The sequence below is a fragment of the Dendrobates tinctorius genome, unplaced genomic scaffold (assembly GCF_039654945.1).
Source record: "Dendrobates tinctorius isolate UK_male_01 unplaced genomic scaffold, ASM3965494v1 ptg000081l, whole genome shotgun sequence".
Taxonomy (NCBI): Eukaryota; Metazoa; Chordata; class Amphibia; order Anura; family Dendrobatidae; genus Dendrobates; species Dendrobates tinctorius.
Genome location: NW_027361749.1, coordinates 3,052,073 through 3,080,050, shown reverse-complemented (window position 1 = coordinate 3,080,050; position 27,978 = coordinate 3,052,073). Strand labels below are relative to the sequence as shown.

Sequence of the window (27,978 nt, the reverse complement as noted above, 5' to 3'; positions counted from 1 at the left end):
TCGGCTGAGATGAATAACAGCAAAAGGAAAAAAACGAATTGAAAGACCCCAAAAGTGAGTAAAAATAATATCATTTTATTGATTACAAAATAATTCAGGTGCAAGTGGAATCAAATTACCCCCAAAAATTGGGGACGCTACACACGGAAGACACAGCTACAATAGCAAGTTCACAAAAAATATATCATGGCAGAAAATTCAAGCAAAATATATACATATATATATATATGAACAACGACAAAGCAAAGTCCAGCAATAACGTGAGCAATCCAGGATGCTGTTAAAAATTTTTTTCTTTTTATTCATAAATCCATTAAAATGCAATGGTCCAAGCAGTTCAAAACAGCAATAACGCAGGAAAGTCGTGCAGATAGGACTACACGTTTCAGCGGTAGAACCCGCCTTCTTCACGGTCCAGAATCTCATACATATATATATATATATATATATATATAGTGCCAATTGAAACGCGCATCGGGGCGGATGCATCCACGGCACAGCTTGTGTGACAGCTTCCATGTTTCAGCAGGTACTATGTTAATATGTGCAGCGGCAGTGCAAATTCTTTGACTATGATTGTCTTCTTCCTCACTTGAGTTAGTATACTCTGTCTGCCCTACCACATGTACTAAGACCATTTGCACAGGCACTTTTTCTATTCTATAGATACTTTTTTTTACTGGGTAATCCTGCTATTGTCTGTCACACTGCATGTGAATTGCAAATATTTTTCTGCATTGCCTCTTATAATGAACATGCACATATGCACTTTTGAATTGGCATTATATATATATATATATATATATATATATATATACACACAGTATATAGCTTGAATTTTCTGCCATGACATATATTTTTTGTGACCTTGCTATTGTAGCTGTGCCTTCCGTGTGTAGCGTCCACATTTTTTTCTGGTATTTTGATTCCACTTGCACCTGAGTTATTTTGTAGTCAATAAAATTACATTATTTTTACTCACTTTTGGGCTCTTTCAATTCTTTTTTTTTCCTTTTGTTGTTATTCATTTTGAAGTTTGCAAAGTTCTTCCTTGGGTTCAACCAACTGTTGTGGTTCTCATGAGGAAGAAGTTTGCTAACCTCGAAACGCGTTGATAATAAAACCGCCTAGATATTATTACACCGCTTTTGGAAATTTATTGTGGATACGGTAGCAGCAGCGCACCTTTGCCAACTTTTTTCTACTATTTGACAACTGATAAACGGACAGAAGCTTATAATCAGACTTACTGAGCTGTTGGTGAGTAATTACCCAATAGATACCGTACATTTTCTTGCTGGTAATTGCATGCTATTCTGTGCACCTTATTATTACATATTTTGAATGCATTATTTTGATTCAGAGGAAAATGTGGAGATAAAGGCTGAGACCTATTGGAGACTGGTGCTAAGGTATAACAGGATTTATCCATAAATTAGCGTTAAATAGCACAGTAGGATTTGCTGCTGGATAAAATAAAAAGCAGCCTTACACCTACATATTAGTTTCTACAAAACGCTCTTAATGAACGTACTGCACAAATTATTAAAGATAAGGGGCATTTGCTGCTCTGATTTAAACCCCCTTTGATTTATTTTAAATCTGTTTTCATTTCACTTATTTAGATAATGAATGAACAGCGGGAGCGGAGGTCTACAGCCAGCGACTTTAATTATAGCAAACCCTCGTGATCAGTGCAGACACACATCCCTTTATAGATCTCTTTCATATGGATGTGTGTTTTGAGTGCACAGGTTTCTTTTTAGTATTGCTGCTAAATCAAACAATGAATAAGACTGAGCTTTGAATCCTCGATGTCTGCGGCAGAGCCCGGTCTGTTAATTGTAAGGATTATGGCCGCCCATAGCCACCGCTAGATATGTCCACCCCGGTTCCATTGGGTTGATACATGACACGAAATTTAGCCCCTAGGATAGAAGATGAAGGTGGATATTCAAGAGGTGTATACATTGATACCATGGAGTTTATTATAAGGCAGAAAATCTGTATTTAACATGTGTCCTTTAATGATTGCACACAGCCACGACAATTAACCTCTTCAACCCCAGGCAATTGTCGTTTTTTTGTTTTAATTTTTTCCTCCATTTCTTCCAAGAGCCATAACTTTTTCTTTCATTTTTACAGCCATATAGGATATAGCCCTATGAGGGCTTGTTTTTTTGCGGATCGAATTGCACTTTTGAATGAAACCTTTCATTCTGCCACATAGTGTACTGGAAGACGTGAAAAAAAATGATATTTTCAGTGATGCTATTTTGGGGTACATATGATGTTCTGATCGACTCTTATTGTGTTTTATTGCAATGTTACAACAGCCAAAAAAACGTAATTCTGGTGTCTAGATTCTTTTTCTTGTTACACCGTTTACCAATCAGATTAATTTACTTTTTATTTTGATAGATCAGACATTTCTAAATGCGGTGATAGCACATACGTGTATTTTTTAAACGGTTTTATTTTAATGGGGCAAAGCGTGGTGATTCCAACTTATGTTTTCATTATTTTTTTTAATATTTAATTTTTCTTTTACTTTTTACTGTATTTAATAGTTTCCTTAGCAGACGTGAAGCTGAAGTCGTCCAATCATCTGTGCTGTATAACAAAAATCACAATCTATGAGCGCCGGCCACGGGCTGGCGTTCACAGGGGGATTGGGATGACAGGCCCCTTGCTGTCATAACAATCCATCAGCACCTTACGATCACATGATGGGCAAGCCAATGGGATCAATGCTTCTCTTCCTGTCTGTGCTTGTTAAATGCCGATGTCAGTGACTGCCAGCGGCATTTAACTGGTTAACAGCCGCAGGTGAATTTCGGATCCACACACAGCTGTTTCAATAACTTGATGGCTAATTAAATCTGCCATCTAGTGCAGAGAAAGATGCAGGCTCGGTATGTGAACCCGCATCAAAGGCAGGTACACGGCCGATGAGGTAAATATACATCATCGGACATGAAGGGGTTAAATATAGCAATGCCATCTCTGCTCTTTGTCTTGTATCATAACCATATCATGGAAAAGAAACCCATTAAAACAATAAAAGACACTGAAAAATAGTCTTAGAGGTGGGTTTTCATATGGAAACTGAAGGACAATCGCAGAAAGACTCAAAAATCACAGAGGAAAAAGTGCGATCAAATAAAGTCCAAAGACCACATTTTTGCAAATATGAAAAACAATTTTATTAAATAGACTGGGAACAGAAAAAATGGGAATGGTGTCAGAATGACCATGAGGGCACATAGGCTGAAAAATAGAGCATACATTGGGGTGTATAAACCAAGGGATTAGGAATAACATCAACATTGCTGTGCTAACATGATGGTAAGTATATTGCACCTATCCCACATTGGAGTAATAATACCAGACAGGGTACAGAAAATGTATATAATCACATAACAAGAAAAGTGTCTTTACCTGTCAGTATGGTAAGTAGAGGTCCACCCAAGGCATGCCCCCTCCCAACGCACGTTTCGGCAAATGGCCTTTCTCAAGGGATAGTGGGAAGCAGGAAGTGAAGGGTATTTAAAAAGAGAATCTACCAATCAAACTGTGAGTCAAAAGCATGTGACAAAACTTAGGACGTTACCGCGGCATTTCAAGCTCAAACACGGATGTGATGGTTCTTTGCTACGCGTTTGTGGCATTGATATTATTGATCCGGGGGTCCGTGGTGGCAACCTCACTCAAAAGCTCACACAACGTGAAACACGCTGGATTTGGTCTCTAGATACTGTTCACCCAAAGGGGCTAAACGAGGCTATTAGCTTTGCTCCATTCTTATAGCGGCGTTTACTATCGTATGTGACCATATCGGCCAATGGCTGTTGTTTTTAATTTTATTTTGGTTTTAACTTTTTCTTTGAAATTTTAGAGTTCTCTACCGATATCTATACACCCCAATGTATGCTCCATTTTTCAACCTATGTGCCCTCATGGTCATTCTGACACCATTCCCATTTTTTCTGTTCCCTGTTTTTGACTTGTATGTAGCTCCCAATCACCTTTAACCCTGATGCCCTGTCTCTTAATATAATGAGCAACATCGAGTTCACTGAAGCAATATGAGATTGGTGAGGGTCTGATACCCAGCATCCCCACTGATCAGCTGAAAACTGCTCATATTGATGAGGTCTTGTGGATAGGCCATCAGTAGGTCAGTCCTGCACAACCTGTATAAGGGCTTATTCACATGTCAGTATTTGGTCAGTATTTTTCATCAATGTTTGTATGCCAAAACCCGGAGTGGGATTTACAGAGAAAAACTATAATTGAAAGATTGATGCCCGGATGCTCGTGGGTTTGGCTCACATGAAGAGCACTCAGTGATAAAACCCCATGAGGTATACTTAACAAAAATGTATATACTAAATAAAGCAAAGTGAAGTGGCCAAGAATGTAAGGGCACATATTAAAAGGTTAAGTATGGGATAACCAAGAGATAAATGGCACAGCAAACAAAAAATAGAAAATGGTCAATAGCCCACAAGTGTGAGAAATTGATCAAAATACTATTATTATTAAAGGGAACCTGTCACCCCCCCCAGGGCGTTTTTAACTTCGGTTTCTTACCCCCATTATTGGCGAAATATTGACTTTTATAACTAGGTCCTCATACCTGGATTAAGACAAAGAGGTATGTCATGTCCCTCTGTTTAAGCCGCCTCCCAGCTGTCCATCAACCCCCCTGTAGCGTCCCGGCACCGCCTCCTCCTGTGTTGGAAGCCGGAGGGCTCCTACATTGTTCCAACAGTTCTCGGGCATGCGCAGCGCGCCCTGCCCGGGAATTGACATCAGGCTATCAAGTCTGAGTGTATTGGAGGCCCCTGATCCCGCCCCGCAGTGTGTTATGAGGTATTCACACTGCGGGGCTGGGAATCTTGCACCTGCGCATTGAACAGCTTTAGCTTCGCCTTCCCCCATCTCCCTCCTCCTCTTTCGTTTTCCTCCTTTGGCAGTGTTTGCTGAGCTGTACTGCCAGTGAACCACTCAGCTCATCAAACACTGCCAAAGGAGGAAAACGAAAGAGGAGGAGGGAGATGGGGAAGGCGAAGCTAAAGCTGTTCAATGCGCAGGTGCAAGATTCCCTGCCCCGCAGTGTGAATACTTCATAACACACTGCGGGGCGGGATCAGGGGACTCCAAAACACGCAGGCTTCATAGCCTGATGTCAGTTCCCGGGCAGCGCGCACTGCGCATGTCCGAGAACTGTTAGAACAACACAGGCACCCTCCGGCATCCAACACAGGAGGAGGCGGTGCAGGACGCTACAGGGGGGTTGCTGGACAGCTGGGAGGCAGCTTAAACAGAGGGACATGACATACTGTACCTCTTTGTCTTATTCTAGGTATGAGGACCTAGTTATAAAAGTCAATATTTTGCCGTTAATGGGGGTCAGAAACAGAAGAGCCACCTTGACAGAATGCAGCCTTAGTGCTGCCGAAGGTGGCTCTTTTAGTTAAAAACGCCCTGGGGGGGTGACAGGTTCCCTTTAAGCAAACTGTCAGAGGTCAGGGAAATAGATGCAACTCGTAAATACATCACATATAGATAAATATAATCCCATCAGGGCAGTATGAAGGCAGGGCAGCATCGATACAATATATCAGTATTTAGGATAATAATTGCATAACCAAGCATAAATAGAATCCAAGCTATTCTGCTGGAATGGCGCCAGCCCTGATACGCATTTCGGCGCTAAGCCTTATCTGGTTTTGTCATACAAATACTGATGAAATACTGATTAAAAATACTGATGTGTGAATAAGTGTAGCTCTCTAAGGCCTGTTTCACACTTCCGTTTTTGACCATCAGTCAAAATCCGCCGTTTTGCAAAAAAAAAAACGGATCCGCCATTTTTTTTGGCGGATCCGTTTTTTTCTCCATTGATTTGCATTACCGGCGGACCTTGACGGATGGCCATCCGTTGGATCCGTTTTTTTGCGGATCCGTCATTTTTTTTTGCGTCCGCCAACATGCCTGGACGGACCATGCAACGTTTTTTTTGCTGCAGGATCCGCATTTTATAGTGCGTATGCCCGGAGGAATGAAGACAGCCAGAAATTTAACCCTGAAATAATTTCTGGCGAACAGAAAAAATTCTCTCTCTCTTTCTCTCTCTCTCTCTTCCCGGGCTGCGGTTCTTTTCAAATTCTTCATTCATCGGATCAGTCAAAAAAACGGTCTGATGGCATCTGTTCACATCAGTTAGCAACGGATCCGCTTTCCGCCATTTTGGCGGATTTTAACTGACACAAAAAAACTGAAGTGTGAAACAGACCCTAAGAAGCAATGATACAGCTCTAAGCATCTAGACAGGTGTGCACAAAAACCTCATGTAGATACCTGTATGTTTAATTTGAATATTGGTGGTGCTCAGCTTCTATAGAAAGGTAAAAACAGAGAGAAGCAAAGAAAAGAGGGGCACTCACCACTCACCTTATTCACACATCAGAGAGAAACAAAGAAAAGAGCGCCACTCACCGCTCAACTTATTCCCACATCAGAGCGAAAGAAAAGAGCGGCACTCACCACTCACCTTATTCACACATCAGAGAGAAACATAGAAAACAGCGACACTCAACGCTCACCTTATTCATACATCGAAGAGAAACAAAGAAAAGAGCTGCACTCAATGCTCCATAAAATAGTTCTTTACTCCATAACCCAGGACATAAATTGGTATGCAGGGAGGGTGCAGACAACGTGGAAGATGATGGACATTTTGCGTTTCACCAATGCTTCTACGGGTTCAGGTATGTTTGGTGAAATGCAAAACAGCCGTCATACTCCACGCTGTCTGCTTCCCCCCTGCATACCATTTTATGTCCCGCAACATGGAATTAAGGACTATTTTATGAAACTCTGAGTGACACTCTTTTCTTTGTTTCTCTCTGATGTGTGAATAAGGGCTACTAGGGCCTTATTATAGAGAATGGTATCATTATTAGCAGAGCAAAAGTGAAAAAATTTCTTTAGAAAAAAGATGCCGCTTTTGTTATTTCACCCCGCCATTTCCTTTATTATCATAATGAAATTACATATTTATTGTTAAAAGAGTCGTATAGATGTATTTGTCTAACAATGTGGTTCATTGGCTGAAGTTTGTTCTCATGACTGTTATTTGATCGGCTGGTAAAGACAGATGGCGAGAAGATGTCTGCTTTTTGCAGGAGTCAATCATGTTGATTATAGTTATTTTTTTGTAAACCCTGGACCTTTATATGTAATTTATGAAAGTTGCTGCCATTTTCTAGTGAAGAAATGTAATCCCATAGTGACTTGTAGGTGACTTTCTTAGAAAGTTAGAAAGGAGGACAAAAAATTACGTCAAAATCATTTTTCTGGTCTTTATTTTTTCTAAACTTTTAAAACTACTACAAAGACTTGTAAGTCATGGTCGTAGTGCTTAGTCCACTTATCTCCACAGTGCTGCTTCCATCCATTCTACAAAGTGCACTTCTAACTCTGTATGTTCCTGCCCACTAATGTAAAGATGCTGTCGTTGCGGTGATTTCGGTACACTTCTCCCAGATGTCTTGCAGAGACTTACTATGCTATCATCTATTCATAAAGTTTCAAGTATAAAAGAAAAGAGAAAAAACAAGAAAAATGGTTACCGTATATTGATTTATGTGTGGTCACACTCGATGTTGGACTCAACTGGGGCAGAATGTAAGAGCTGTTTCCAGTGGAGATTATTGGACACTTCTGTACATGTAGATGTTTCTGTATCCAGACTTTCTTATTTCCGCTATCACGTTATTTATCCCATATGCTAAATGCCAAAAGCAACCTGAAAAACAATTGAGAAATTGGGGTTATATGACACCATTCCTTCCAAACGGTAGAGAATAAAAGAGGAATCAAAAAGTCACTTTTACCCCGAAGGGGGGTAAAGAAAGCAATCCCTGATGTGATGGTGTTAATATGAAATATATCTTCGGGAAAAAAATAGCTAACAGTGGTGGCTTCTTTGGGGGGTTAACTGTTGTCAAAGGTGAATTTGAGAATTTTGCCCAAAGGGAGTGTTTATGCTTATGGTGTCGATGACACCATAACTAAAGGGCCCGTTACACACAGCGATCTCGCTGGCGAGATCGCTGATTTTGTGACACATCAGCGATCTTTCCAGCGAGATCGCTGTGTGTGTGACATCCAGCAGTTATCGCCCCCCCCCCCCCCCCGCGGGGTATCGCTGATCGTGCTGGATCGTCCTGGCCCGTTTTTTCATTGCTGGTCTCCCGCTGGCCAACACGCATCACTGCGTGTGGCAGCGGGAGCCAGCAATGAGCGACGCTGCACGCTGGTTACCAACGTAAACATCGGGTTTCTAAGGGCCGCGGGTCCCTTAAAATCCCGATGTTTACCCTAGATACCAGCGTGCACTGCAGGCAGGGTGGGAGGTGGAGGCAGAGCGGTGCACAGACCGGAGTAGCTCTGCTATCTGCTACTCCAGTCTGTCAAACCAGAGTAGCAGATAGCAGAGCTACGCCGGTCTGTCTGCGCCGCTCTGCCTCCACCTCCCGCCCTGCCTGCAGTGCACGCTGGTATCTAGGGTAAACTGTTGTGAGTTCATTTTTCCCTTCACCATTGAGGTCTGATGAACTCCCTCCTCTGGTGAAGGAAGGTAGTGAGACTGATTACCAAACACCTGGGCAGCTAGATGATAACTGGGAGGGTGGAATTGAGGACTGGATATAAGGCTGCCGACGCCCTTCTTCCTGGCTGGTGATTTTCCTGCTAGATTCTTGGAGACCAGTCTGATTCCTGCATCTCAAAGCTAAGTTTTTCTGCTCTGCTTTGTACTCTTCAGTTTTGTTTTTGTCTTGCCTTGTTTTTTGGGAGTTCTGCCATCCCCGGCCGGGGGTGAACTGAATTCCATTTTTGTCTCTGATCTGTTGATCTTTTGCTCTGTCTTCAGAATATACCTGAGTGCTGATATAGTCTTTTGAAGCCTAGCGACTTCAGGGCCTGTTTTTCCTATCAGTCGGTTGGCTCATTTTGATAGGGTTTTTGCGGATGGCAGACAGCAGCTTTCCTATCCTGTCCTATGTAGTTAGCTTGGGCCCCATCATTTGCTCAACCTATCTTTCTATCTGTGTTAGTGTTTTCATCTTGCTTCACCGTCATTATATGTTGGGGGCTGCCTATTGCTTTGGGGTCTGCTCTGGGGCAGTTTAGTTTTTCCTCTTTCTGTCTTTAGGCTATGTAGCTCTCCGGCTGTGATCGAGGGGTCTAGGGCACCGTAGGAACCCCCCACGGCTACTGCTAGTTGTTGTGGATAGGTTCAGGGGTCTGCAATCCGATACCTGCCAACCTCTCTGGTTTTTCTGGACTTAGCTGGTATTTTGTTTTTTCTTCCTTCGGTGACTCATCATAACAGTAAACATTAGGTTTCTAAGGGCCCCGCGGCCCTTAGAAACCCGATGTTTACATTGGTAACCAGCGTGCTCGCTGGTCCTGATCGCTGGAGGGGCTGTCTATGTGACAGCTCACCAGCGATCAGCTAACAATGTCCCAGCGATCCCATCCACGTCGGATCGTTGGTGGGATCGCTGGGACATGGTTATGTATAACGGTACACTAAGTTTAGGCCATCAATATAAGATGGATGGGCGGAAACACTCGGTGCCCTCATCGCTCAGCTGTTTCCAGCTATGGAACAATGCAACTCCATACACAGCAAGAACTGCTCGGAGATTTAGTTTTCCTCTTCTCATCTGCATGATTTGTGACTTGTAGACAGGCTGATTACATGTGGGGATTTCCTAACAAACAGGCATTCCACACATGAAATCAAGCCTGTCTGCAAGTCGCAAATCATGCAGCTGAGGCGACGAAAACTAAATCTCCAAGCACGCCAAAATATTCAGAGACCACCCAAGCAACGAGTATACTCGCTCATCACTACTGGTGATCCATCCTGAACATTGATAAAGTTCAGCTTTGTGGATACATGACGGCCTTCAAGAGACTACAAATACTGTTTTGTTTTTGCTTCCCTTCATCGTCCCTTTGATTTATATACTTTATCTTGTTTGATTTTGGTTGCCCAGTTTTTCATCTTTTGTACATGTCAGTACTGTGTTAATGAAGCGTAGTAATACTTTACATTCTTGGGAGGTACTGGGCTGTTTTGAATAGGGTGGAGTCTGGACACATCATTTTGATCTGATTCCAAATTTAGAGAATACAGTCTGAGCTTAAGAAAGATTTTGGACAGGAATGTTGGAAAAACTAGTGTTTTCACTGTTTTTTGTCCACGTTATATCGATATTTAAATTTACAATGGGCAATTTCTGTGGCTTTGACATGTGGAACCGAGTTTGCCCAGTCAGTGCACACTTGTCATAAGGGCTCAGTTAGGCGGCTGTGTAAATTGGGCTGATATCGCTACGCAGTGCACGGACTGCCGGTGGCTTTTCTGACCCGATTGTGATAGCTTCATGTATTTCTATGCATTTGTCATGCTTGGGTCGGGGGAGCCATTGGCCAGTCCATTCACTGTGTTCCGATCTCAGTCCGTAAGTGTCACTTACACTGCAAAATAATTGTGCCGTGTAAACAGCCTGACAATCACCCAATGAATGAGCAAAAGGCTTGTTCTTCAGGTGAAATGAAAAGTGCTTTGTAAAAGATCATCGTTCTCGGCGGTGCATCGTCCTGTGCAGGGACTGGGGCTGAATTTCAGCCCTGGCATTTGAAATCACACAGGCCCATGTCTAGCTGTCTACAAATATCTAAAGGGCTGTCACATTGTAGAAGGATCAACTTTATTCTCATTTGCACAAGGAAAGACTAGAAGCAAAGGGATGAAACTGAATGGGAGGAGACACAGATTAGATATTAGAAAAAACTTTTTGACAGTTAGAGTGATCAATGAGTGGAACAGGCTGCCACGAGAAGTGGTGAGTTCTCCTTCAATGGAAGTCTTCAAACAAAGGCTGGACAGACATCTGACTGGGATGATTTAGCGAATCCTGCTTTGAGCAGGGGGTTGGACCAGATGGCCCAGGAGGTCCCTTCCAACTCTACGATTCTATGATTCTATGTTGTTCCCGTCCCCAAGCACCAGATGGGATATATTACTAATATTACCATGGATGGAGGAAAGGAAGATTTTCTGCATGACCAATATTTCTAATGATACCCATGGCCTGCTGGGGTAAGTGATGGAGTCAGTGACTTTGTGCTATGTCACAACTCTTAACAGTATGGGCATCTTGAGAACACCAATTCTGTTAACAATGTAGCAGACAAGACAACCCACGACCAGACAGGCCCTTCTGGCATTTGCCAGAATTGCCAGATGGCCAGTCCGGCCCTGGTCCTGTGTAAACACACGGGTGAGAACCATGGCAGCTCATGTGCACTGAGAAATCTAGCACAAATGTGCATCGTTTTCTTTGGTCTGCTGGTGTAAACAGGACTCGCGCTGCCAAGAGCCATGGCAACCTATGTAGAATGAGCGATATAATATATATATATATATATATATATATATATATATATACACACATATATATACCGGTACATTGTTTGCTTTGGCAACCGAACAACCGCCGGACGGTAAAAGCTTACCCATAGGTGGTTGTATTGGTTTCTGTAGTTCTTGCTTCTACTCACACTATTATATTGTTCACCCTTCCTTTGGAACAACAGTGATGCCGTGCTTGTTTGAAATTTATTTGGAGCTTTGGAGAATAATGTCCTTGCGTTATAATAAGTGTTGCAGATACAACTTCTTGAAGAAAATAATTCTTCCACTTAAAGACCTTCTTTTGTAGTCTATTCTTTTTATTGTTGATGTTGACCCTTCTTGAAGTACAGAAGAACCAGGACACTTAATATTCATTATCTGAAGAAAATCGAAAAGACATTTTTTTGAAAACTACGGTATTTGTTTGTATGAATAGACACAATTTGTATTGTTGTCCCTTCTTTGGCAGTCCTGGTAGCTGTCAATTTCCTTTTAGCCTCTGACTGTATGGGTAAATGTCAAATCTATTTTCCCTTTATTTGTGTTTATTAAATTTGCTTTGTTGTTTTGTAACCTTCATATAAAGTCTGTCTTATTGCACTTGTTTACCTTAATTTCCTCTCGTTTTCTAAGAATCTCAGCCAGGAAATGGGAAATTCTTTCCGGACTCTGTCTTATCTTTTAAAAGTTTTCTTTTGCCTTCTTTGGAGTCTTAACGAGAGATTGTTTGAGGACATAGTGATGTCTTTTGTTTTCCGAAAACTGGAAGCAGAGCTAGTGAATTGGAATTGAGTGAGATTTTTATTTATGCCCATGAGCCTTTGTTTTGTGACCATTGTGTGAATTCACAATGGTATTGGTTAGTCATTTGCAAATTCTGTTGAGAAAAAAAAAAGAATAAAGAAAATAAATGGCTACACACCAAAAATTGCCTACCATATATATATGAGCCAGAAATGTGTCTGTTACACAACAAATAGTTGATCCTAGTTATGTTTTTTTTTTTAGAGAAAATTTCCTAAAGAATACGATGTTCTCTGAGAAGAATAGTGTCACTGTTCACATTCAGTGTAAACGCCCAGTCAAAATTGGAAAACTTTTTATTTTCAAAAGATTTTGCAAGCTAAATTGCCCTCCCCACAACAACTACAACCCCCAACTGTTACTAGTTATGCATGTCCTACTGTGAAAATGAAGGCCGGATGCCTGACAACCCCCTTCCTTGTTACCGCTGGTCAGCCAGTATGGATAAGGTTCCTTTGTGGAGAAGTTACGCACGGTTACACATTCACACATGAAGAAATGCATATGAAACGTTCTATAGAAGCTGAAATGGTCTTGGCAGCCGTTAGTGTCAGAGTGGTCTTTTCCCTTTCACATGTTTTCTTATATATTCCTGAAAAAGGATTGGGGCATTTTCTTTATTTCCTGTAATGAGTCACTAAGGCACTTTCCTCTTTATAGTTATTTAAAAAAGCATCCAAAAAAAAAGAGAAAGAAAAAAAACCCTTGAAACATTTCTTTTATCCTACCATTGTCCTCAAATCTTAAATGCCATTTTGTATTGGTCCATACAAGTGGTCTTTCTTACGCTGGGGACAACTCAACCTAAATCTGGCCAAAGACACATAATGTTGGAGGAGGATATCCGTTGGCCATCTTATGTCTATGGCAAATATTTGCCGGTTTCCCTGTGTTTCTTGGTAGGTGACACAGAGACTAGAAAAACGGAAATCTATCTGTCCAGCCAGTATTTTGACACATAACAATTCTGAAGATAAGTCTATTACAAAACATTGGGTTCAAGTGATCATGATTTCACAACGCACTGTCTGTATGTGTTATGTAGCTGTTCCCAGTCCAATAGAAACATTTGACCCAGCCCCCAGTCATATATATCTATAGGCTCATATCCACCTATTAGGCCGGGGTCACACTTGCGAGTGTTATGCCAGAAACTTGCCGAGTCTCTCGCATCAGTAGCCGGCACTGCCGACGGCACTCGGGACCGGAGTGTGCGGCTGCATGTATTTCTATGCAGCCGAAGACTCCGGTCCAAATGATGGCGGCAGTGCCGGGTATAGATGTGAGAGACTCGCGCAAGTTTCTGGCATCACACTCAAAAGTGTGACCCCGGCCTTAGAGGCCAAAAAGGGGACCTCTTGGCCTCTATTGAGGTATTTCAGTATATGCCAGTAAATTTTTTCCTGCTCTATGTTTCCTGCACATGTTTCCATAAAAAGTTTACCACTTGGTATTCATTTCTTTTTTAACCAAGGCAGCCACTATGCTGCAGTAGAATATATTAAAGCCTTATTTAGGAAAATCATTATTATGCATATCTCAGAAGGACACTGTAAAATGCAATGTGAAGCCCCCTAAATCTTAATAGTTTCATTAACTAATTTTTTTACCTGTTACACCTAAAGTCAGCAATAACATGAGTCTTGGAATTTGTTACATTGCTCAGTATATGTCCTAAAGTCACTGGGAAACTGGAAACGGAAAAGAAGACACCTGGTGAAGGTTATATTAGGCGAAATGCATTGTGTTTGCCATGTGTTATGGTTGGTATCCTTGGTATTTTCCCAATACCGTTCCAACAAAAAAATCTTTTTAATAGTTTTTTTTAATATAAAATAAAAAATGCTTTTATATCCATGATGACATTCTGTTGAATTTTCTTCTATCTAAATGGAAGTGCCTGCCACACATTATATGTCCTACAGCTGTAGATTAGGTCCTAAAATATATGTTCCCTCTTATCCGCAGAGCCTCACATAAGCATCCTGTGCATAATATAACCTGGTGGCGAAGATCTTACGATCAGAGAAATAAAACCGCTGTAGATGTTTCTGACAAGATGTAATATAAAAGTAATTACTTTTTAGAAGTATTTACTTATTGGGGAATGTATTTTTTTAATCATCTTGATCTGCCTTGCCTGCGCTTCTCCAGGCTTTTCTTATTGTTCGTGAAAATTGCTTTCGTATTAATTTAATATCGTCATTGGGGCCGGCCAGCTTCTGTCTAGGCTTGGAAACCTCGCAGCCTTTGGTCTTATTGTCAGTTTTTGCTTTCTGTAGTAGGGCCTCAAATTCTTCTCAGGTGGAATTTAATCACCATGATCCCAGGTCTTTGATGCCTTCCCAGTGGGGAAGCTGACCACTAGAGCTTCTCAAATCCACTTTGGCAGAGAGAAGGCAAAGCCAGTCTGCATGAGGCTCAGCTTGCTCCTACTAAGTAATTCTTGGGCTTTTTTTTGTACTTTAACCTGTTAGATGAGGGGCACTAACCAATGTATTTTTTCTACAAGCACGTTCTATAAAGAGTCTTCTTTCCGTGTTGTGAAGACATGAGTGTCTATTAACAAGACATATGTCTCCTGCTTTCCAATGTTGAGAGAAATGTATTATTTTGATGCTATAGCCAAATTCCATGGTTTATAGGAAGGGAAGAAACTGTATTAATAACCCTATTATGAAGTTGTTGGCTCCGAGTAACGGTAGTAAAGTGATTTGTGTTGTAGAGAGAAGAGTCGTTGCTCGAGGCTCATGAGTGCTCTCTATTATGTTGCTTTGTACTAAATGAAGGCATACACAAGGCTTAGAAGCATCCATGTTCGATGTTCGCTCTGCTAATAGTGGCCTGAGGCATTGGTTTACAGGATAGGTATAATAGTGGTTTCTGTGGTGATCCTAATGCACAGTGAAGACCATGGGAGTATGTCATGTATTAGCTAGAGTCACTTTCCCTATTAAAGACATCAACTAAAAAATAATGTAACTGGGTTAGGCTGGGATTAAAATGGATCCCCAGCCATTACTCATTTGTTTCCCTTCCATCAAAGTGACAAATAACTGATTTCCTTTCTTTTACCCAACATGCGCTTTCAAGGGCTTAATTTTGTGACCGGAAGCTCCACTGATTCCTACAGACATTGCAATATCTACCATTGCTCTGCCAGGTCTTTCCTTCTCAGTTTCTGCAGTTCTGCTGTAACCATGACTTTTAGGTTGGGCTTGTCTTTTTTTTTTTATGAACAAGCTTCAGCTGTCTTGAAGGATTCAATAGGAAGGAGAATGGATGAGAGAAGCCAGAGAATTGATAGAACTGCATTCTTGTAGTCTGACAATGGAAACCGGATGATACCCCACCTTTAAAAAACTGGTCTTCAGGCATTATGCTGTTTTAATTGATGCACAGGCTGTATGGTCAGATTGGCTGAATTAACTTTGTTTTTTTTTTGTAGGAACATCACTAAATTAAAAAATCAACATATCTCATTAATTTTAGCTTCAAGGGGTGGTCTACTGCTTTGACATTGATGACTTTTCCTTAGGGTTCTTGTAAATGACGGTATCACTTGAATGAGTGCTCTTCGTCGTTTTGATGGATAACGCTCGGCTCCGTTAATCTATAGGGCTGTGTTCATGTCCAAGAATTTGATTTGCTTCCGAGAATTGTATTGGTCACTCATTCATTCAACTCTATTTGTCCTTGGAAGAAAGTGGACCGCATTTGGATGACATTTTCACCAACTGACTTTAAAGAGAAGGTGGGGAAACTTCTCAGATCACACTTTGATCAAACTCTGATCACACTCTGAATAAAGTCTAATCAGTGTGTGGTTCACATAATCGGACCAATTTTCTTGGATGTGAAAAAAAATGTCGTCCTCACCTTCCCTTAGGATAGGTCATCAGTAGTGATGAGCGAGTATACTCGTTGCTCTCGATTTCCCGAGCATGCTTGGGTAATCTCCAAGTATTTTGGCGTGCTTGAAGATTTAGTGTTTGTCAACGCAGCTGCATGATTTGCGGGTGCTAGACAGCCTGAATACATGTGGGGGTTGCCTGTTTGTTAGGAATTCCACACATGTATTCAGGCTGTCTAGCAGCTGCAAATCATGCAGCTGTGTTGACAAACACTAAATCTCCTTGCACGCTAAAATACTTGGACATTCTCCGAGCATGCTCGGAAAAATCCGAGCAACGAGTATACTCGCTCATCACTAATCATCAGTATTAGACCGGTGAGGATCCGACACTTGGCATCTCCAACGACCAGCCTTTACCCGCTCTGGTGGCGGCACTGCTCCATACTCTGTTTAATGACTATGGAAGTGAGTACATTTCATTACTCAGGAGCAACCACGAAACAGTGTAAGGAGCCACACGGCTCTACAAGTGTGCAACATTTACATCTGGCCGCTGGACATAATGGCAACTGATCGTGATGTTAGATTCCACCAAACTAATAGTCGTGGACTATTCTTCTGATAGATCATCTTTATCAAAGAAGGGGGCAACCACTTTTAGGGGTTATATAGTTGTAAGAAAAACAATTTAATCTAAATAATAAAACACTAGTTAATTTCATTAAGTCTATATGAGTGAATCAGACGATCATGTATTGTACAGGCCTCAGCAAAATAGGGTCCCACAATTATAAACAGGGACCATAATAGAGCACATGGCCATGTGTTATTTTGTGGGTCTTAGCACTGTTCATGTATTTGTGGCAAGTAAGGAAATGGATCCTTAATTCGAACATACTTGTTCATTTTCTCCAGCAAGATGCAGGGAATCTGCACCGATTCACATCCGTCCCAATGTAGAGACCTGAAGGCCTCTACCGAGTGCACCGACCCGGTGCATTGTTGGTGCATTCAGGTCACCAGTGGATTTATTGCGCGTGCGCCTTACACATTTTTCTCTATTTATTGCTTATTTTCCGTTTGTTAAGTTTTATTTGTTCGTGTTTCATACATCATTGATTTTGGTTCTCATCTCACTTTTTCTCTGCCATATGTTACAATCTGTGTAAACCTACTGATAAAAAATATGTCATCTGATGTAAAACCCAGAGCTTTGGTATATAAATATTGACCTGAAATAATAAGGACGTTGTGCCGCTCTCTGCAAGGGTGGTCACAGTCATCTCTGGCCATTTCGAGAGTAATGGTGCCCTTCCAGGAAGTTATAAAAAAAAAACTGCTTACGGAGTAGTAAGTCAGTAACTAGTGATGTCTTGTGGAATATTATTAAAATGTCTTCATTTTCATCTAAGCAAGATTCATAACATTGTTTCTCATTGGCGTTTATCATTTCTACCGTAGGTAACCCCCTTCCCGACGTACAGTTTTCCATTTTTTTCGCTTTAGTTTTTCTTCCCCTTCTTCTGAGAACCAATAACTTTTTTATTTTTCAATTGACATAGCTATATGAGGACTTTCTTTTTTCAGAGCAAGTTTTTCTTTTTAATGACATCATCCATTTTATCATATGGTGCGCTAGAAAGCATAAGAAAAAATTCCAAGTGCGTCGAAATTGTGAAAAAAACACAATCAGTGGTGAGGTCGGGGTTATACAGAGCTCATGAATATAGGCAGCAGGTTAACTAGTCCTATAGTTATAATCACCTGCTGATAAAACAATAATTTTACTAAAACTGCAGCAAGCAGCCCTGTCATTGACACATCTCTGGGATATGGGTCAGTCTCTATATTATGCTGCTCTCAAGTTAGGTAGCAAAAATGTGACAAATTCCCTTTAAAGGGAATCTGTGACCTTTTTTTGGCCTTTCAGCTACCGGCATAGACATCGGGGCTTATCTACAGCAATCGTCAGGAGAGGTCCGGCGCCTGCGCACTGCAGTATTATGCTCTGCCCTCAACAGTGCAGAGCTATGCACCTGCGCCGGACCGGACCGCAACACCCATCGGATCGGACCGCCCACCTCGGTGAGTATAACATAACGTGTTTTTCTTCTCTTTCAGGTTACATCGGAGGCTTATCTACAGCACTACAGAATGCTGTAGATAAGCCCCCGATGACTATGCCGGCAGCTAATAGGGCAAAAAAAGGGTGACAGATTCCCCACGTATGCAGAAAATTCCTGACAGAAAACCGGACTCCTTCCCAGAAAACGCACGCTTTCTGTGCGATTTTTGTGCGTTTTTTAAGCGTTTTTTTCCGGAGCGTCCCCAGTCTCATAGAAAATAGTTATAAATGCGGATTTTTCTGCAAAACTAATGAGCATGCTGCATTTTTAACCGCAATGCGTTTTTTTCATGGAAAAAACGAATCAATAGGCACAAAAAGTGCAGAATTCATTAAAATGAATGGGATGCTTCTTGTAAGCGTTTTGTAAGCGTTTTTGCCAGTAAAAACGCTTAAAAAACGTGCAAAAAACGCTTATGTGTGCACACACCCTAAAGCTTTTGATCTTAGCTATACTTGGGCCCATTAAAAGAGTTTCCGGGTGCATGAAGACTCGGCATGAGATTGGCATGAGGTTGGTAAAGTGAGTGTTGCTTCCTTGACCAATATATTTTAGACCAACATTATCTCATTAGAACCCACAACTTCTTACAGTATGACTTGTAGTCATGTATCACTGTATGACCACGTTCACATGTTCAGTATTTGGGCAGTATTTTACATCAGTATCTGTAAGCCAAAACCAGGAGTGGGTGATAAATACAGAAGTGGTGACAAGTTTCTATTATAATTTTCCTCTGATTGTTCCACTCCTGATTTTAGCTTACAGATACCGATGTAAAATACTGACCAAATACTGAACGTGTGAACGTGGCCTATAGTTTATATAATCAGACAGCAGTTAGCATGGTAACTTACCACATCCCCATTTTGTCCCATTCACTATTATTTATTTATGTGTTATACGGTTTGTGAAATTCCAATTCAAAGGAATTCATATAATTCCGGTGCAAAGATTAAAGCAAAAAAAAAAAACAAAAACAAATAATGAGTAGTTAATCGAAATAGTCAGGCTGGTGACATCTACTTAATAAAAAAGCTGATCACATATACAGGAAACTCATAGGAAGTTTTTCTTTGGGGTCATTGGACAGATTCCAGTTCTTTGCTTGTCATGGTGGAAATTAGCTGACAGTGTGCAGTGATTATAGTCACTGTCAAAACAGAGTTATCCATGCGAGCTTCCTGCCTGGACGGTCCCTGGAAAGTTTCAGGCCATCACTGACATTCCTCCAGTGAGAAAAAGCAGGCAGGACCCTTTGGTCTTCTCCAGAAGTGAAGCCGTCCCTTCTCGGTCTCATCTCCCTGACAAATTGCCCGGGATTCTTTAAATATTCAGCATTTTGTTCCTCGATAAGCAAGGACATACTGATTTATTTTTTTCTATACATCACATCTTCTGGAGTAAATTGCCGCTTTCGTGCTGTATGGGTGTCATCTACTGAATTACATTTTTATTGACTAAGCCTGCAGCTAGGTTTTCTATAGATTTTAAGCTCTTTTGGTGCCACACGTAACCTTTTTCTGCTTTATTGTTTATCCAATGACAAAATAACCATTAAAAGCTTTTTGCTTTCTTAGCTGTTGTCAAAACCCCTATTCCAAGGCCAATCTTCTTTCTGATGTTTTCTTGTGTATTCGCGCTTTTGAAAGGTGTGAGTGACAAAGGCAAAAGATTTCTGATTATTAACAACACAAAAGCACCCAAATTACTCTTTTTTTTTTTCCCCGTGCGGGAGAAACATTGTTGGCGATGCCCTCAGAAGAGTTAAATGCCATTTTGCCTCGAAATTCAATCGAAATGAGCTAAAGTGGTCAAATGTTAGACGTCGTCTACGACCAACCTCCAGATGATATTGGCCGCCGTAACAGGTTTCAGACAATTATCACTTTTCCTTCCGTCCCTAGTTCATTACCTTTTTTTCTAGAACGTTTCTTTAGGATGCTTGTCCCGATTCTCTGGCTCAGGTTTGACATTTTCAGCATCATTGTCTGAAAATAAGTTTTGTCGCGGTGAAATGGTTTTGTGCTAGCGATCTCTCCTCCGGAAGGATGTTTTTGCTCTCCCTTATGATTCCACTTAAGGCTCAACAACCGCTAAGTTCAATTGTTAAAAGAAGCGAGATTGTTTAGAGTTTAGATCTGAGCAGACAAGTGGGATTTGTTTCTTCCATTTCAGTTATCAAAAAGTTTAACCCTTTGCCCCTACCTTTCTAATTGTAGACCTTTTAAAACGTAAACGAGTCGTTTAGACGGAGCCGGAGCGAAAAAAAAAGGTTTTATGTCGAACGATAATGGTGCGAGTGTGTATAACAGACGTATTCTGTTACATTTCAGGGACCAGCGGGAGCACTCGGGGGATCCAGATTTTGCAAGACAGGATTTCTTGAGGATGTTTATCACGCAAGTGTGTACAGAAGCGTACGTGAAGGGCAGCCGCTCCTAAATGGTAAGGTCACCAAGAAGAATTCTTTTTTCTTCTAGTTCTATGTCTCGTTACATTACTGATTTGTCTTTGATGAAATGTTACAAACACCTACAACTATGTAGTCAGTGGTTATACCTAGGTGTGAGCAAATTATTAGCACATTACATATAACATGAAAGCTAGTTACATCTCTAACTGTTAATTAATTGCACTTTATATAAGCATTCATTTCTTCATTAGCATTAGGTCTTCCTACAGAAGGCAAGATGGGGGATAACTAGGTCTTTTCACCAGATGGAGGGCTGTAGATCACTGCTTCATCCATGTATATTCGAATAAATACGGCTTGAGTGGTGCCAATGTGCAACCCAGCCCCTAGGGCATATGCTCCGCTAGTTCTCCCCAGCTCTATACCTTCACTAGTGCTCATCTGCTATGGTGTTCATCTTTTTAAGCTTGCCTTAAACCCCTTGATTAAGAAGGTTCTCCACCTTGCACAAATCTTTCTTGTTAGACAGTGCCCTGGCCAATAAACTAATCACAAAGTATTCCAGTTCTAGAAATCCCTGAAGGCAATCAGACAATAAGTGTTCAGCTTTTCTGCAGCACCCCTAGAGGAAAAATGAAGTATTGCGCAGTTTGTTATACACATGGATCAGAATCTGTGTAAGGGAAGAAAGGACAAGTCCTCCACAGTGAGAGACGCGTTCTGTAATTCAGCTCTTGCAAAGAGATTAAAAATTTCCTAAATGCATATATAAAAATGAGAGTTTTATTCTTTTAATGAACTACCTATTTAGAATCAGCCACCATGCATCAAGTGATTGGCTGCCAGCAGTACTCATGTAGTTTGAGCTAACACGACATACCATCAAATCATCATTTTACTGCATATGAGTTGTCGGGCATCAAATAAAACCTTGAGATTTTTAAAGGGAATCTGTCAGCAGGGTTTTGCTGTGTAATCGAACAGCAGCATGATGTAGAGACAGAGATCCTGATTCAATTGATGCGTCACTTAGTTTACTGGGTGCAGCAGTTGTGATAGAATCACAGATTTCTCTGGTGCAGATCTAGCAGAGCTCAGAATGCTGAGCTGTGTATAATCCCGCCCACATTACTGACTGACATATTTTTGTGTACAATGTATGTTGACAGAAAGCTGCTAATCAGTGGAGGAGGCGGGGTTACACAGAACTTTTGACTGGGAGGCACAAGACACAGTCCTCTGGTGTTAAAACACTGATTTTTTTGAAACTGGAAAACACAGTCCAGTAAGTGACACATCTCTGGAATCAGGCTCTCAGCTCCTACATCATGCTGCTATCAGATTACAGAACAACTGCTGACAGATTAACTTTGAAATTATTGATTGAAATTGTCTAAAATGGGCAATTTTGGCTAGCTTTTATCTTTAGTCATTTCTGCTTTAACATCAGCTGTAGGCAGAACTATAGTATGTGGCTCGAGCTCATCTACGCATCTATCGGACCCTAAACCGTCATAGATTTACCTGTTTTCTCATTTATGATGATTTCAGAGACTCAGTTGCTTCATTCTGTTTCTAGTCATTCCACATGCTTTATACTTCAGCTCTCTTTGTTCAGGCTGACTACTGTGCACATTGAAATGCCACCTCCCAAACCCAGTGGATTATATAGGACGGCTATCCTCCACGGGAACAAAAAGGTCTGAACTGCTATTGGGAAAAAGATGTTCACGTCGCTGCTACATGCCTGATCTTTAATAGGGTTGATCTCTTGGACAAGTGGAAAAATAAATATTTCAATGGCTTAAAACTAAAATGAATAATGAAATAACCAAGGGAAGTGTACCGATTGTTCCATTTCCTCCAGAGCACCATTAATTAAATCTACGGAGTATTTCAGAATTACAGATAAGCAATTATATGTGCTGCCATAAATATAGTCACCTTTCAGTGCATTCATGGGCCTTTCCCATTGTTTCTGGGATTTCTTGCAATAAAGAGAGTTATTTTGATTTTTGGCAGTTTTACATACTATTTTCTTGTCATTACCATTTACTATCTTATTATGTTCATCTAGGTTGTCCGGACAGCTTAGCTGGTTAATTAGTAACAGTCTATTTTCATTTTGCTTAGAAAAACAACATTAGGTGGGATGTGAGCATGGAGAAAGTGTGTAGCATGCAAATAACGTGTAATTTCCTACAAATAAAATACAATTTGTAATCTACTGCTATTGTAATCCATAGTGTATTTTACTTGTGCAAATCCACAGTTAAAATCCACAGAAATTCAATAATGTGGGTATTTACCCTGACACAACCCCTATGGGTAAAGGCCCTCATACACTTTTGACTAAAGTCGGCCGAAACAGCCGATATCAGTGGGGTTGTTAGACAGTCTAATGTGTATTCTTCCACTACACATAATGTCAGGTCGGGGAGAGAAGGATCTGGCCTGATGGATTTCCAACTGCTGCTCCTTTTGACCTCTGCTGAGCCTCGTGTTCCTGCGTAAGGTGGAGTTGGCAAAGATCGGTGTCAGCGAAACAGTTATCTGATATGAATGGGGGCCTTAAGACTAGAGTTGGGCAAATATGTTCGCAATCGGTCGATGAATCTGAATTTGCCATATCCGTACCATATCGGTACACTATTCGTGCTGAATTTATGTTTGATCAGTTCTGAACGTATTCATTCATTTCTAAACCCATTGACTCCAATGGCGTTCGGCTGTGTTCGGCAAATATTGCAAAAACAATATTCGCACCGGTCATAATCGGGACCGAATTTTGAAACATTTGCTCAACTCTACTTAAGACCAAAGGGGTGAAATATACTGTCGATTTGCTGCATTGGCGAATCCAAAGCAAAAATGTTGCAGATTTGTAGCGTATTTTACCCTCTGCAACGCAAAGGGTTAAATCCCAAGGAAAATTCTGTAGCAAAAATTGACCGGCTGCGATTGTAACGTTATTTGTATTGGAATTGATTTCAGATTTTATGAAATGTATTGTTCAGAGGATTTTGCATGCTCTAAATATTCTGACCAATGGACGAGGATCAGTCTTACATTCGAGTATTGCTATGGATTGGACACATTGGCTCGTCCATATATTACTCTTCATTCACACAACCTGGCTGTGACCATTTTAAGCTTGCAGATGGGCTGCATGTAACCTGATCATAAACTGATGGGTGGTTGTTTTTGTACCCTGTTTAGAGAGGCCGATCGCACTTCCATGTGCACAGAATAGTCGTTAATATGATGCGCGTAGGATGTCATTGTTCTTGGCGGCACATATCCAATTACTGAAGACAACGCGCTGCCGAGAACGATGATTTTCAAGCAAGCATTCTGTTTGTTGTTCGTTGGGTGATTGACGGCCTTGCTCAGATCGGCCGGTAACGTGAACGAGTATTCATAGGATCGTCCGTGCTCAATTTTCAGCCAGCTCCATTAGTTTGGTCTTTCCATTTTTGAAGCCACAGTCATTTTTAGCCGTTCAGTCCCCGAACTGATTATGCAAACACATATTACGGTTATTTTGTCTGTGAGATTGTTGCTTCTTAGTTAATTTAGATGTGGTCGAGCTGATAAAAAGCTTCGGTTTCCAGTTCTTTGAAGTAGATTACAAGGACCAATCTCGCTTCCTTTAAGTTTCCTATCTTGCATATAAATCTTGCTAGATGGATTGAGAAGGTGCCAGAGGAATGGATTCTTGAAACAAAAAGCTATAGACTTGATTTACCTTGACTGTGTATAGCCATAGCTCACTGTAATGATATTTTCACATAGCATTTTGCATTTTTCAACTGTAATTGAAACTTAAATGTAGGAGGAAATGATGAACGGAGATGTTTTCTGAATTAAGGTACTCAGTTCCTCCACTGCTTTAATCGCTTAATGCATACATTTAGAAAAGGTGATCTGTTTAGGAAAAGAAGCGAATTTCAAATTAGACCGGATGTGTCAGGTTTTTAGAGAATTAAGGATAGATAATTCTATCCTAATGCAATAGTCTATCCTAATTTGGTTTTTACTTTGTCCATATTAGTAGATGGAGCTCAGGTCTTTTTTGTCAATTACCAATTCTTTTTTTAATTAAGCAATAGCATGCAAGTGCACTTCTTTGTAATAAGCTCTATTAATGGCCCAGAAAAGCATTTTGTTTCATGACCACAAGTGACACAGTGCTCGATTATAAGACTTGCATTAAGGAAACTTAACTTTCATTTAAAGCGCAAGAATCTTTCCACCATTCTCATGAGATATGCTCTGAGAGTTGTCTTGCGCTTTTCCTTTAAGAGAATTTCTTACTTTAAACTTAAGAAAAGAAATGACTGTGGGCAGGACCAATAGGGATAGGAATGAAGAAATAAATAAGATAAATAAAGAGGAAATAATTAAAGACAGAAGTATTGTGTTTGTAATATATGAAATAAAATAATGTAAGTATTTCATTGGAGTACAGCTGAATAGTTTTAAATACATTAGACATAGTTGTACAATGTTGGTTTCTTGTGTATTATGCGGGCACAGGAGCTGAGCCTACGTCATAGCATGCAGATGCTGTCTGTTATACACAGAACTAACAAATAAAGTATCACTCTGTAGCGCTATAGCATGCAAACATGAAATATATGAAATTTGAATTGCATTACTGCTCTAGAAAATAGGAAAAAACGAGAATACTTAGTGCATAAATTGGCCAATTCATGTATACCCAGCAGCCACGATAAGGTGATTCTCTTTGCTGGTAACTAACCTAATGTGATTTCTCTCCTGGACTGACAGCCTACAGGAGACTGACTGTCGCTTCTAAACCGGAAGCAGGAATGGAAGTGACATTCAGTCTTTTGTTAGTTGTATGCATAGGCTTTCTGATGGTGCACTACACCCATAGCCTCTGGCGGTTTTATTCCCAGCAGGAGCCTACCTACCCATTTAAATGTAGGCTATCAGCCCAGGAGAGGGGTCACATTAGGTTAGGTCCCAGCAACGAGAATCGCCTTATCATGGCTACTGGGTATACATCAGTTGGCCAATTGAGGCGCTAAGTATTCTCGTTTTTTTCCTATTTTCCCGACCAGTAACACAATTCAAATTTCATTTATTTCATGTTTGCGTGCTATAGCGCTACAGAGTGCTACTTTATTTGCTATGTATGGAGATGACTACTCAAAGTAAGCACCTGTACACACCTGATTTCTGTTAGGAAGTAACGGTCAGTCTTTTGTTGGCTGTTATACAAAACCATCATCTGCCTTTAATAATGGCAAAATTAAAAAAGCATCCTCCCCTTTTCATTTAAAAAATAAAATATATAAAAATAAACATATTCGGTATTCTGTGTCTGTAACAGTCTGATCTATGAAAGTATAAAACTGAATAACATGTATAGTAAAAGACATAAAGAGAAAAAAAATCTTTTTGGTTGCAACAGCTCCATCAAAAAAATGCAATAAGAAGCAATCAAAATGTTATGTGGTATCTACCCCAAAATGGTATTAATAAAAATGGCATCTCACCATGCAAAAAACTAACTCTCACACAGCTCGATCAATGTAAAGATGGCGGCACAAATCACTTTTTTTAAAGAAATTTACAAGTTTGGTGTCACCGCAATCGCACTGAGACATGGAATCATATTGCTAGATTATTTTTATCTCACAATGAATGCCATAATGACAGAACACAAAAACAGTGGTAGAATTGTGCTTCAGAAGTACAACTCATCCTGCAATAAAAAAAAGCCCTCATATTGCTGTGTCAAGGGAGAAATAAAGTTATGGTTCTGGTGAAAGAGGAGAGGAAAACATGATAAATATCCTTGTTAATGGGGTTGTTTCATGAAACCAGCTTTTCAAATGGTAGCAGAGTTAGCTGCACTTGGCCATACGTTTCTATTTTAAATATTGAATATAATAGTGTTGGCATTGAAGATTCTTTTTACCTCCAGCAAAATGGCGCAGCACCTGCCCTGTAGCATCAGGTTGGCTGATAGATGCTACTGCACATGAGCCACTGCCGGCACCGCTTTGTTGGAGCAAGAAAAAAAAAATTTGGTTCCTGCAAGACGGCGGCAGTGTATGCGTAGTAGCATCCATTTGCAAAGCCAACATTATTATATGCAGTATTTAAAATAGGAAGCAGGTCAGTGAAGGATCAGTTACCTGTCAGTTAAGACCATATCGATGAATATGAGAACAGAGCACCAAACAAGACCACCCACAGGCTGCCCCAAAGCACGAGAAAATTGCAAATTCAGATGAAACAACAATCACATGATGGATTTCATCAACCCAGGTATCATTTTAACAGTGCCAACCTGACAATGCCTGTAGTTTGCTTAGCCAAATCCTGATTACAGGTTTGTTTTAAATGCCCAACAGGTAATATCACATTTTCCATAAGGCAACCGGGGCAGCAGAAATATATGGCCAAGTGCCTGTAGTTTACTTACCAAAATCCTGATGACAGGTTCGCTTTAAATTAATGACCTTGCCTGTAAAGCTTGAATGGATTGTAAAGAACAGAGATGGGTCTCAATTCTATATCTGAAGGGCAGAGAGGGTTCCTCATTCTACAATGTCAGACATGTGAGGCCACTTTTTTTAAAGGGAATTTATCAGCAGGTTTTTGCTACCTCATTTGAGAGCAACATGACACAGGTAGTGATGAGCGAGTATACTCGTTACTCGAGATTTCCCAAGCATGCTCGGGTGATCTCTGAGTATTTGGATGTGCTCGGAGATTTAGTTTCTGTCGTCGTAGGTGCATGATTTGCGGCTGCTAGCCAGCCTGAATGCATGTGGGGATTGCCTGTTTGTATTCAGGCTGTCTAGCAGCCGCAAATTATGCAGCTACGGCGACAGAAACTAAATCTCCGAGCACATTCAAATACATGCATGCTTGGAAATCTCGAGTAGCGAGTATACTCACTCATAACTAGATGTAGGCAAAGAAATCCTGAATCCAGCGATGTATCAATTAGTTTACTGGATGCAGTAGTTGTTGCACAGTAAGAGTTCTTACATTTAGCAATACAGCAGAGAATACTAACCCTGACCACACCAGGCTCTGTATGTACATAGTCTATTGATAACGAGCTGCTTATCACAGGAGGGGGTGTGGTCAGATCAGGAGGCACAGGCAGTGGCGTAACTTGAAGCTCATGGGCCCCATTGCAAAAGCTCCAGTGGGGCCCACAATTATTGCAAATCTTTAATAGTGTTTTTTTATAGGCCAAAATGACCATTTCGGGCCCCCT

The 27,978-nt window shown here is 40.8% G+C and overlaps 1 protein-coding gene across 1 annotated transcript in view; it reads left to right on the top strand.

The window, feature by feature from the left end:
* LOC141096860 (cadherin-2A) overlaps positions 1-27,978 on the top strand; it is a 369,191-nt gene that overhangs the window by 23,981 nt on the left and 317,232 nt on the right. Inside the window, exon 2 of the mRNA XM_073583706.1 lies at positions 20,629-20,740. Within this exon, the coding sequence (XP_073439807.1) occupies positions 20,629-20,740 (112 nt within the window). The remainder of the gene's footprint in view (positions 1-20,628; positions 20,741-27,978) is intronic.